This window comes from Oxyura jamaicensis (genome assembly GCF_011077185.1).
Source record: "Oxyura jamaicensis isolate SHBP4307 breed ruddy duck chromosome 12 unlocalized genomic scaffold, BPBGC_Ojam_1.0 oxy12_random_OJ72063, whole genome shotgun sequence".
Taxonomy (NCBI): Eukaryota; Metazoa; Chordata; class Aves; order Anseriformes; family Anatidae; genus Oxyura; species Oxyura jamaicensis.
The window spans coordinates 1-10,498 of record NW_023304286.1 but is presented as its reverse complement, the minus strand read 5'-3'; the positions used below and the strand labels follow the sequence as shown (position 1 = coordinate 10,498).

The following is a 10,498-nucleotide window of genomic DNA, read 5'->3' as shown; positions in this document are numbered from 1 at the left end:
GGGATGGGATGGGATGGGATGGGATGGGATGGGATGGGATGGGATGGATGGCATGGCATGGGATGGGATGAGATGAACCCCCCCAAACCTCACTGTCACCCTTGCAGGTGCCAGGATGGTTACTACGGGGACCCGGTGCTGGGTTCGGGGCAGCAGTGCCGCCCCTGCCCCTGCCCCGGCTACCCCGGCACGCGGCACTACCACGGGAGTGCCTGCCACGCCGACGAGGAGACGCACCACATCGTGTGCCTCTGCGCGCCCGGATACGCCGGTGAGGGGCAGCGGGCACCGTGCTGCGGGACCCCGGCACTGCGGCTGTGAGACCCCGGTGCCACAGCCCTTGTCCCCGCAGGGCCACGCTGCGACCGCTGCTCCCCTGGCTACTTTGGGGCGCCGGAGACAGAGGGGGGAGCGTGCCGGCCCTGCCAGTGCAACAACAACATCGACACCAGCGACCCGGGGGCCTGCGACCCCCGCACGGGGCAGTGCCGCCGCTGCCTGTACCACACCGCCGGGCCCCGCTGCGCCCAGTGCCAGCACGGCTACTTCGGCAACGCTCTGCAGCGCAGCTGCCGGCGTGAGCAGGGGACCGGGGACAAGTGGGGGTTGCGCAGGGGATGGGGGGTGCGGTGTTTTGGGGCTTTCCAGGGGCTTGGGGTGGGGGTAAGGGGCCGAGCCCCCCAGCCTGTGCCCCACGTGTTCGCCCACCGCCTGCAGGCTGCAGCTGCGACCCGCTGGGGACGCTGGCCTCCTACTGCGCCACCGGTGCCTGCGACTGTGACCGTGCCACAGGTGCCTGCACCTGCCGGCCCCACGTGGTGGGCAGGAGCTGCGACCGCTGCGCACCCCACTTCTGGAGCCTGGGGCGAGCAGGGGGCTGTGAGCCCTGCGGCTGCCACCCCACCCGCGCCCTTCACCCCGCCTGCGATGTGGTGAGACCCCCGGAATGCGTCCTATGTCCTCCAGGGCTGGGCGAGCAGGGGGCTGAGCACCCTACTTTCGCTGCAGGTCACGGGGCAGTGCCACTGCCGGCCCGGCTTTGGGGGCCGCGTCTGCTCCCAGTGCCAGGAGAATCACTGGGGGGACCCCGAGCAGCAGTGCCGAGGTGGGAGCACAGCCCAGGGACAGGGTGTGGGGGCTCTGGGCTGTCCGGGGATGTGGGGATGCTGGGGAAGGAGGGGGCGTGGGGATAGAGGGCTTGGGGACACAGGGTGATCCTGGGGACATAGTGCACCCTTGGGACACGGGGGGAACTTGGGTGGGTGGTAGGATTCTGGGGACGTGGGAGGTCATGGGGATATGGGGGGATGCTGGGCATATGGGGACCCTGGGGACACAGTGAGCTCCTGGGGACGTGGTGGGACCCTGGGGATGGGGATGACCCTGGAGCCCCAGTGGGATGCTGAGGACATGGTGGGACCCTGGAGCCATGGGTGACCTAGGGGACCCGGTGGCACTGTGGGGACACAGGGACCCCCGGGGAGGCCGTGCTGTGACAGCCCCCATCTCCGCAGCCTGCGAGTGCGAGCCGCTGGGCGCCAAGAGCCCGCAGTGCGACCGAGCCAGCGGGCAGTGCCGGTGCCGGCCGGGCTTCGGGGGGGCTGCGCTGCGACAGCTGCCAGCGGGGCTACCAGGCTGCCTTCCCCCGCTGCTCGCCCTGCCACCCCTGCTTCGGGCGCTGGGACGTGGCGCTGGGCAGCCTGCGGGACAGGCTGCGGCGCCTGGGGGCACGGGCGCGGGCTCTGCGTGAGGGGGGGGTCTGCACCCCCGCTCAGCCCCCGCCTGCGGGCCCTGGAGGAGGCCCTGGGGCGCGCGGAGCGGCTGCTGGGCGAGGGGGGCAGCGCTGGCAGCCCCCTCCTGCAGGAGCTGGCCGGGCAGCTGGATGGCACCAGGCAAGTGCGCGCTGCAGGCTGGGGGGGAGTTTTGTCTCCCTGAGGGGTTTGAGAGCTCTGTGCCCCCGCAGGACGGAGCTGGACGACTTCTGGAAGCGGCTGCAGGAGCTGGAGCAACATCTGGATCAGCTGGAGCAGGCAGACCTGCGGCACCGCGACCGGCTGGCAGGGCTGAGCCGCGAGCTGGGGGGGCTCAACCGAACCACCTCCCACCTCCAGGGCGTCCTCGGCACCGTGGCGGCAGCTGGGTTTGGGGGTGAGTGTCCCACGAGGGGCTTGGGGACGTGGGGGTGGCCATGCTTTGATGCTGGGGACTCTGGGGGTATGGAGGGTCCCGGGGACACGGGGAGATCCTGGGAATAGAGAAACCCTAGGGACATGGTGGGACTCTGGGGACGTGGTGGGACACAGGAGATTCTGGATAGTCAGGAGATCCTGGGGACGTGGTGAGCCCACGGGGACACGGTGAGACGTAGGGACATGGGTGACATGGAACCGTAGCAGGATGCAGGGGACGCGGTGGGACTCAGGGGACGTGGGACACCCTCCCCCCGCAGAGTCCTACCAGAGCATCGTGGCGGCGGCGCGGGACTCGCGGCAGGCAGAGGCGGTGGCCAACGGCACGGCGGGGGAGCTGAGCGGGGCGCGGGCCACGCGGCGGGCGGCCGAGCGGGTGCTGCGGCAGCGGGGCGATGCCTTCCGCCGCAGCACGGCCGCACAGCGGAAATCCCTGCGGGAGGCACAGAAACGGGTGTCGGGACTCAGCGTGGCCAGGATCAATGAGAAGGTGAGAGTGGGACTGGGGGGTAAAAGGACGCAGGGGGGAGACCCCCCCTCAGCCAGGTGGCCACCCCGACGGGGGTCTCTCCCCATGCGATGTGCTCTGCCCACCCCACCTCCCCGTTTTGCACCCCTGCAGATCTGTGGGGCGCCCGGGGACCGGAGCTGCGCAGAGTCACCCTGCGGGGGAGCCTTGTGTCGGGACAGCGCGGGGACGCGGCACTGCGGGGGCGCGGGGTGCTCGGGGGCTCTGCCCGTGTCAGCCCGAGCCCTGAGCAGCGCCCGCAACGCCTCGCAGCAGCTGGAGGAGGCACTGGGACAGCTGAGCGCTGTGGCACAGAAGGTAGGGGTGGTGTCCCCGTGCGCCCTCTGTGCCCTCGATGGGTCCTGTTGCCTGTTAGCCCCCCTCGGGTGCCTCACTCATGTCCCCTCATGTGTCCCCAGATGCAGGAGGTGCAGGACCTGGCGCAGGGTGCCCGCAGCCGAGCAGAGGAGGCACTGGGGAGGTCCCAAGCCGCCCGCAGCCGCGCCGAGAAGGCGACGGCGCAGCTGCGGGACTTCATCCGGCGCATCAAGGCCTTCCTGGCAGGTAGGGCCGGCACCGGCTGGGCACCGGGCACGGCACCGGGCGTTGTGCCTGCCCTGAGCCCACCTCGCTCCGGTGTCCCCACAGAGGAGGGAGCAGACCCAGGCAGCATCGAGCTGGTGGCCCGGCACGTGCTGAACATCTCCCTGCCCAGCAGCCCCGGCCGGATCCAGGAGCTGCTGCAGGAGATTCAGGAGAGCATCGGGCAGCTGGACGGAGTGGACGCGGTGCTGAACAGCACGGCGCAGGGGCTGGCTGCAGCGAAAGAGCTGCTGGCACAGGGACAGGACGCCCGGTGAGCGGTGGGGATGTGCCAGCTGGGCAGGGGTCTGGGGGCTGTCCTGCAAGACCCGTGGGAGACCCCGGCTGCTGATGCCACCGCAGGGAGCGAGCGGAGGGCGTGAGGGACGAGCTGGCAGGGACGCAGCGCGTGCTGCAGATGGCACAGGCGCAGGTGACGGTGGCAGGGAGCGCCCTGCAGAGCGCCAAGGACACCATCCGGGCCGCCGAGAGCAGCGCCAGGGAGGTGAGGGGCAGCAGGGCTGCGGGAACGCTGGGGAGATATTGGGGATGGGGGACAAGTGGGGTGGGTGCTTTGGGTGCACGGGGGGTAATGGGGTCAGCGCTGCGGCACGTTGTGGGTAACGGGGTAGGTACATGGGGAGAGCAATGTACGGCATTGCTCGCTGTGGGCACGGCAGCGGTAATGGGGCCGGTGCCACAGGTACCCTAGGGGCACGGGGTGATGCAGGGCCGGTGTTTCGGGCACGGCGTCTCGCGGTGCCCGCCAGCAGCCCATGCCCGTGCCCGCCCAGGCGGAGCGCAAGCTGCAGGCGCTGCAGGGGAAGGAGTCACGGCTGCAGCGGCGGCTGCGGGAGCTGGCACAGCGCGTCGCCGCCCTGCAGGAGCGGGGACAGGGCGCACGGCGCCTGGCCCAGGAAGCCAAGGAGGGGGCGCAGCGTGCCACCGCCGCCTCGGGGACGCTGAGCCAGGTGAGCCCCAGCCCTGCAGCGGGCGGGTAGAGGTGCGGGACGCTCAGCCTCACCGTGCCCCTGTGCTCGCAGGACCTGGAGCAGGTGACGCAGCGCTACGTGCTGCTGAAGGGCCGGGTGAGCGGGCTGGCCGGGGTGTCCGGCGGGGCCCTGCAGCGTGTGACACAGCTGACGGCGGAGGCCCGGGACCTCCTGGACAAGGCCAACAGCAGCAAGAAGAAGCTGGAAGGTAAGGGGGCGACACGGGGCGGGCCATTCCCCATCACCCAGACCCCGCTCAGTGCCCACCTCCCCTTGCACGTCTCCCCTCGTGCTCCCCGCGTCCCACCCGGAACACCCCAGGACGTGTCCCCGTGGGTGAGGGTGGCAGGGAGGGACAGGGGGTGCCACCTGCGCTGCGCCCACGCTGCCTGTCCCCGCAGAGCTGGAGCAGCACTTCGGGGCCAACGAGCAGGCGATGACGGCCAAGGCGACGCAGCTGCAGGCGCTGGAGCGGCAGGTCTCGGGGCTGCTGCAGGAGATCCAGGAGCGGGCCAACGCTTACGCCACCTGCTAGAGAGCTCCGCGGGGCCGGGCCGGGCCGGGCCGTGCCAAGCAACCCTCCCGGCCCCACGCGGGACACGGCCCCACGCCGCGTGGAAAGAGCCCGTGGGCGTCTGTAGCGCGGCTGCACCTGCAAATAAAGCCCTGAGCCCCGGCTTCCCGTGTCCGGCCCATCGCCGCCCCCCCCAAACCCCCACGCCGCGGTCACGCGTGGCCGATCCCCGCGGAGCCCCCCGCCTCCGGCAGGGCGGGCACGGCCCCGGCCCGGCCCCGCGTGGGCCGCCCCTGCCGGGACCCGCCCCGCGCTGTCCGCGCAGCCCCGAGCGCTGCGCCCGCGGCCAACTTTGGAGAGGGGCGGCGGGACCCCACGGGACCCCCCACCGGCACCCCACGGACCCCCCCCTTTGGGTGCCACCTGCCCAGCGCCCCCCGCGCGCTCCCCCCCGCCGCCATGCGCGCCCCCGCCGCCTTCCTCCTCCTCCTCTTCCTCGCCCCGCTGGTGGCCGGTGAGTGCGCGCCCCCCGGCCCGGGACTCCCCCCGGGATCCCCCCGGTGCTGGAGCGGGGCCCGGCGGCGGGCGGGGGTCCGGTCCCGGCGGGGCATTTCCGGGCGGTCGCGGAAGGGGCCCCGGCAGGGCTGCACTCCCGGCCCGGGAGCAGCCGGGGGAAGGGGACGGGGAAGGGGGGGACCCGGCCTCAGCAACCCGCTGCCCACGCAGGGCCCGGGGGAGCCGCCTCCGCCGCCACCCCCGACGCCCCCCAGGGCTGCGCCCGAGGCAGCTGCTACCCGGCCACCGGGGACCTGCTGGTGGGGCGAGCCCCCCGCCTGAGCGCCTCGTCCACCTGCGGGCTGCGGCGACCCCAGCCCTACTGCATCGTCAGCCACCTCCAGGTGAGCGGCACGGGGACACGGGACAGGGCACGGGGTGGCTCGTGGTCACCGCCAACCCCGTCCCGCTCCGCTCGCAGGAGGAGAAGAAGTGCTTCGTCTGCGACTCGCGGCGCCCCTACGACGCCCGCAGCAACGCCGACAGCCACCGCATCGAGAACGTGGTCACCACCTTCGCCCCCCCGCCCCAAGAAAGCCTGGTGGCAGTCGGAGAACGGTGAGTGCCCGACGGGGGCGGCGGGGCGTCCCTGGGGGGCTCCGCTTCCCGTCCTCCCACGCCGAGGAAGCCGTGACTCAGCCGGCGCGGACGCGCCCCTGCGCCACGGCCAGGCAGGGCGAGCCCCGGCTGCCGGGGTCCCCCGGGGTCCCGCAGTCACGGGTGCCACCCCCACGCAGGCGTGGAGCACGTCAGCATCCAGCTGGACCTGGAGGCTGAGTTCCACTTCACCCACCTCATCATGACCTTCAAGGTGGGTGCCGGGGGGGGAGACGGGACGGGAGGGGACGGGAGGGCACGGGAGGGACCCCGCAGCCCGCGGGCGCCCGTCCCAGCTGCGTGCCCCGCAGACCTTCCGCCCTGCCGCCATGCTGGTGGAGCGCTCGGCCGACTTCGGGCGCAGCTGGAAGGTGTACCGCTACTTCGCCTACGACTGCGCCGCCGCCTTCCCCCACGTCCCCCGCGGGCCCCCGCGCCGCATCGACGACGTCGTCTGCGAGTCCCGCTACTCTGACATCGAGCCCTCCACCGAGGGGGAGGTGAGGCCCCTGGCGGTGCCGGGGGATGGTTCGGGGACCCTGCCAGCCCTTCACCGCCCTCTTTCTCCCCGCAGGTCATCTACCGCGTGCTGGACCCCGCCATCCCCATCCGCGACCCCTACAGCCCTGCCATCCAGGGTGAGTCTCCAGCCCCGGCTCCCGCCTGTCTGCTCTATTTTGGGTGCCGCTATTTTGGCTGCTTTCCCCTTGCCCTGAGCCCCGCGGCGGGCTGGGGGACGGAGCCAGCCCACAGGGGCTGCCGGCTGGCCCCGGGGTGCGGGTGGCACCGCAGGGTGCCCAGCGAAGGGAAACGGGGGCGGCCGTGCAGGTGCCCAGCCCAGCGCCGAGCAGATGGACAGGACGGGGGTGGTAGCGGGCAGAGGAATCGGACCAGGAGCAGGACGCCGTGGGTTAATCATCCAGCCAGGGCTAAATTTAGGCTGGGAGAGGAATCTGCAGGGCTGAGATGCTGGGAAGCTGCAATCCCCGGGGAGCCGTCCTGCCCTGCTGGGACCCCGGCGCGTTGCGCACGGCGCAGCGACCGCGTGCACAGGAGCCCCACGGCGCTCGGCCACGCGCAGCCCGGCGCGACGGCACGCAGGGGGCACGGGCAAGCGGAGCCGTGAGCAGCCCGGCCGCCCCGTGCCACCGCTGCCTCCTGCCCTGCCCAGACCTGCTGCGCGTCACCAACCTGCGGGTGAACCTCACCAAGCTGCACACGCTGGGGGACGACCTGCTGGACTCGCGGCGGGAGATCCGGGAGAAGTACTACTACGCGCTGTACGAGCTGGTGCTGCGCGGGAACTGCTTCTGCTACGGGCACGCCTCGGAGTGCGCCCCGCTCAGCGGGGCCCCCACCACTGCCGACGGCATGGTAAGTGAGCCGGCAGCCCTCGTGCCCTGCCGGAGCGGGGCGGATGCGGTGCCCGGTCCCGCAGCCCCTCACTGCGGTGTCCTGGCAGGTGCACGGGCGCTGCGTCTGCAAGCACCACACGCAGGGCCTCAACTGCGAGCGCTGCGAGGATTTCTACCACGACCTGCCCTGGCGCCCGGCCGAGGGCTCCAGCACCAACGCCTGCCGCCGTGAGTGCCCCGCGCTGGTGCTGGCGCCGCGGCACTCAGCCACCCTGCTCCCATGGGCTGGGAATGGGGTCCCGTGCACTCTGCCAGGGGGCCTGGGGGCCCGGCACATCTGCTTGGGGGTTTCGGCATCCCGCGTACGGTGGCTTGGGTTTGGGGACGGGGGGGTGCTGCTGCTGCTGGAGGATTTGGGGGCTGGGGGTGCCGCGTGCCATGCCGCGGTGGTGTCCCCGCAGGGTGCGACTGCAACGAGCACTCGCGGCGCTGCCACTTCGACATGGCCGTGTTCCTGGCCACGGGGAACAGCAGCGGGGCCGTGTGCGACGGCTGCCAGCACAACACCATGGGCCGCCGCTGCCACCTCTGCAAGCCCTTCTACTACCGGCACCCGCGCTCCGACATCCGCGCTCCCACCGCCTGCGCCCGTGAGTGCCCCCGGCCCCGACCACCCCCGGCCCCACGCCCCCCGGTGCCGCCAGCCCCAGCTCCCGTGGTGTCCCCGCAGCGTGTGACTGCGACCCCGCGGGCTCGCTGGACGGGGGCGCCTGCGACGCGCACACGGACGTGGCGCTGGGCATGATCGCGGGGCAGTGCCGCTGCAAGGAGAACGTGGCCGGGCCCCGCTGCGACCGCTGCCGGCACGGAGCCTACGGCCTCAGCCAGGGAGACCCACAGGGCTGCCAGCGTGAGCTGGGACTGGGGGTGGGCAGGGGGCAGGGGGCTGGGGCTGGGGGTGGAGGGGTTGGGATGGGGATGGAGGGGTTGGGATGGGGATGGAGGGGTTGGGATGGGGTGTTTGGGAGGGGGATGGAGAGGTGAGGATGGGGATGGAGGGGCTGGGATGGGGATGGAGGGGTGAGGAATGAAGAGATGGAAATGGAGAAGTGGGGATGGAAGGATGGAGCAGTGAGGATGGGGATGGAGGGGTTGGGATGGGGATGGAGGGGTTGGGATGGAGGGGCTGGGATGGGGATGGAGTGGTGGGGGACAAAAGGGCATGGAACAATGAGGGAGAGCTGTGGGGCTGTCGCTGAACACCTCTGGGAGCACTGTGGGGTTTGGGGGGGGCTGTGGTGCCGTGTGCCAGCTCATCGTGTGTGTGTGCACGCGCGTGTGGCGGGCAGCGTGCCGGTGCGACCCGCGGGGCACGGTGGCGGGCAGCTCCCCCTGCGACCCCATCAGCGGGGACTGCTACTGCAAGCGCTTCGTGGCCGGGCGCTCCTGCAGCCAGTGCGTGGTGAGTGCCTCGGCCCCACGGCCCTGCCCCACGCACCCTGCTCCCTGGCCCGGCACCCCCCCAGGGCCCGGCCGGCCCCACGCCTGCCCCACATCTCCCCCATCTCGCTGCAGCCCGAGTTCTGGGGCCTCAGCTACGACGTGGGGGGCTGCCGGCCCTGCTCCTGCGACTTCGGGGGAGCCTACAGCAACCGGTGGGGTCCCACGGCCGGGCACGGGGACCGGGTGGGACGGGGATGAGGACAGGGCTGGGGGGTCAGGCAGGGAGGGGGCGATGGGGACAGGGCTGGGGAGAGAAGGGGATGGAGGGAGGGGGTCTCCAACCCTGGAGATGGAGGGAGGGGTGCAGGGAGGGAGGGACAGGTGAGGGCAGAGCCGGACAGAAGGACAGACGGAGGGACAGGACGGTCACCCCAGGTGCTCCATGGAGGACGGGGCCTGCCCGTGCCGCCCCCACCTCATGGGCCGGCAGTGCGACCAGGTGCAGCCCGGCTTCTTCTGCGCCCCCCTCGACCACTACACCTACGAGGCCGAGCAAGCCACGGGACACGGGCCCGGCCATCCCCAGCTCCCAGTGAGTGTCCTCAGCCCGGGGTCGTGCTCCACGCATGGCCGTCCCCGTGCCCCATGTGTGGCTGTCCCCGTGCACGGCTGTCCCCATCCCCGCAGGGCGCCGTGCGTGCGGAGGTGCCCCAGGACTGCCCCCAGCACCGCCCCGGGGAGCCGGCAGGGCGGAAGGGACGCCCGCGGCCCCAGCGCAGCCCCTACCGTGCCCCCCAGCCCCGCGCACCCCTGCGCCGCAGCCGCCAGCAGCCCCCCAAGGTGAGTGCCGGGGGGAAGTGGGGGCACGGCGGGGCACAGCCAGGGGCCGGGGCTGAGCCGTGCCGGTGCCGTGCCCAGCCCGACGTGGAGCCGGTGCTGCGGGACGGGGCCGGGCGCATGGTGACCTGGACGGGTTCGGGGTTCGCCCGCGTGCGGGACGGGGCCGGGCTGACTTTCCACGTGGACGACGTGCCCTACCCCATGGAGTACGAGCTGCTGCTGCGCTACGAGCCCGAGGTGAGCGCAGCCGCGGAACGGCCCCGGCACGCACCGCGCGGCACAGCCGGTGCTGATGGGCTCTCGCCTCTCGCCGCAGTCGGCCGAGGACTGGGAGGCCGTGGTGAGCGTCAGCTCCCGGGCGCTGCCCACCAGCCCCCGCTGCGGGAACCTGCTGCCCTCCGAGCAGATGTACCGGGAGAGCCTGCCCCACAGCCAGAGGTGGGGACGGGCACGGGGACGGGACGGGGATGGGATGGGGATGGGATGGGATAGGATGGGGATGGGGATGGGGATGGGGATGGGGATGGGAACAGCAACAGTCCCACCACGTAGATGAGGGGATGGGGTTATGAGGACAGGGACAGGAAGGTGGGCTGCCTCTGCACAGGTACGTGCTGCTGTCCCGGCCCTTCTGCTTCGAGCCCGGCACCCCGTACGAGGTGACCGTGCGGCTGCAGCGCGCTGGCGTCACCCAGCGCCACCCCGGTGCCTTCATCCTCATCGACTCGGTAAAGGGGGGGGGCAGGCCTGGTGCTCAGCACGGGCGGGAAGATGGGATGGGATGGGATGGGATGGGATGGGATGGGATGGGATGGGATGGGATGGGATGGGATGGGATGGGATGGGATGGGATGGATGGGATGGGATGGGAGGTGTTGGGGTTAGGGATGGGGATGGTGAATGGGATAAAGGCAGGAATACCC

General features: G+C 72.1%; 2 protein-coding genes across 2 annotated transcripts in view; both read left to right on the top strand.

Moving 5' to 3' along the window:
* Positions 1-4,949, top strand: part of LOC118157831 (laminin subunit beta-2-like) — a gene marked incomplete at its 5' end in the record, with an annotated part of 5,957 nt that extends 1,008 nt beyond the window's left edge. The window contains 16 exon segments of the mRNA XM_035312323.1: positions 108-271; positions 353-577; positions 718-932; positions 1,009-1,105; positions 1,515-1,594; positions 1,596-1,751; positions 1,753-1,892; positions 1,964-2,148; positions 2,450-2,679; positions 2,812-3,015; positions 3,117-3,261; positions 3,346-3,553; positions 3,643-3,784; positions 4,074-4,250; positions 4,323-4,479; positions 4,673-4,949. Coding sequence (XP_035168214.1) covers positions 108-271; positions 353-577; positions 718-932; positions 1,009-1,105; positions 1,515-1,594; positions 1,596-1,751; positions 1,753-1,892; positions 1,964-2,148; positions 2,450-2,679; positions 2,812-3,015; positions 3,117-3,261; positions 3,346-3,553; positions 3,643-3,784; positions 4,074-4,250; positions 4,323-4,479; positions 4,673-4,806 — 2,659 coding nt within the window.
* Positions 4,950-5,110: 161 nt separating this feature from the next.
* On the top strand, positions 5,111-10,325 carry LOC118157832 (laminin subunit beta-2-like; the record flags this gene model as incomplete). The annotated part of the gene is given in 18 exon segments (XM_035312324.1): positions 5,111-5,299; positions 5,512-5,684; positions 5,762-5,866; positions 5,868-5,898; positions 6,078-6,151; positions 6,249-6,437; positions 6,512-6,575; positions 7,109-7,311; positions 7,400-7,520; positions 7,754-7,942; positions 8,023-8,202; positions 8,642-8,754; positions 8,868-8,947; positions 9,171-9,327; positions 9,423-9,575; positions 9,654-9,812; positions 9,892-10,013; positions 10,183-10,325. Coding segments are annotated over 18 exon segments (2,311 nt in total), but the record flags the coding sequence as incomplete, so codon positions are not given.
* Between the last annotated feature and the right edge of the window lie 173 nt (positions 10,326-10,498).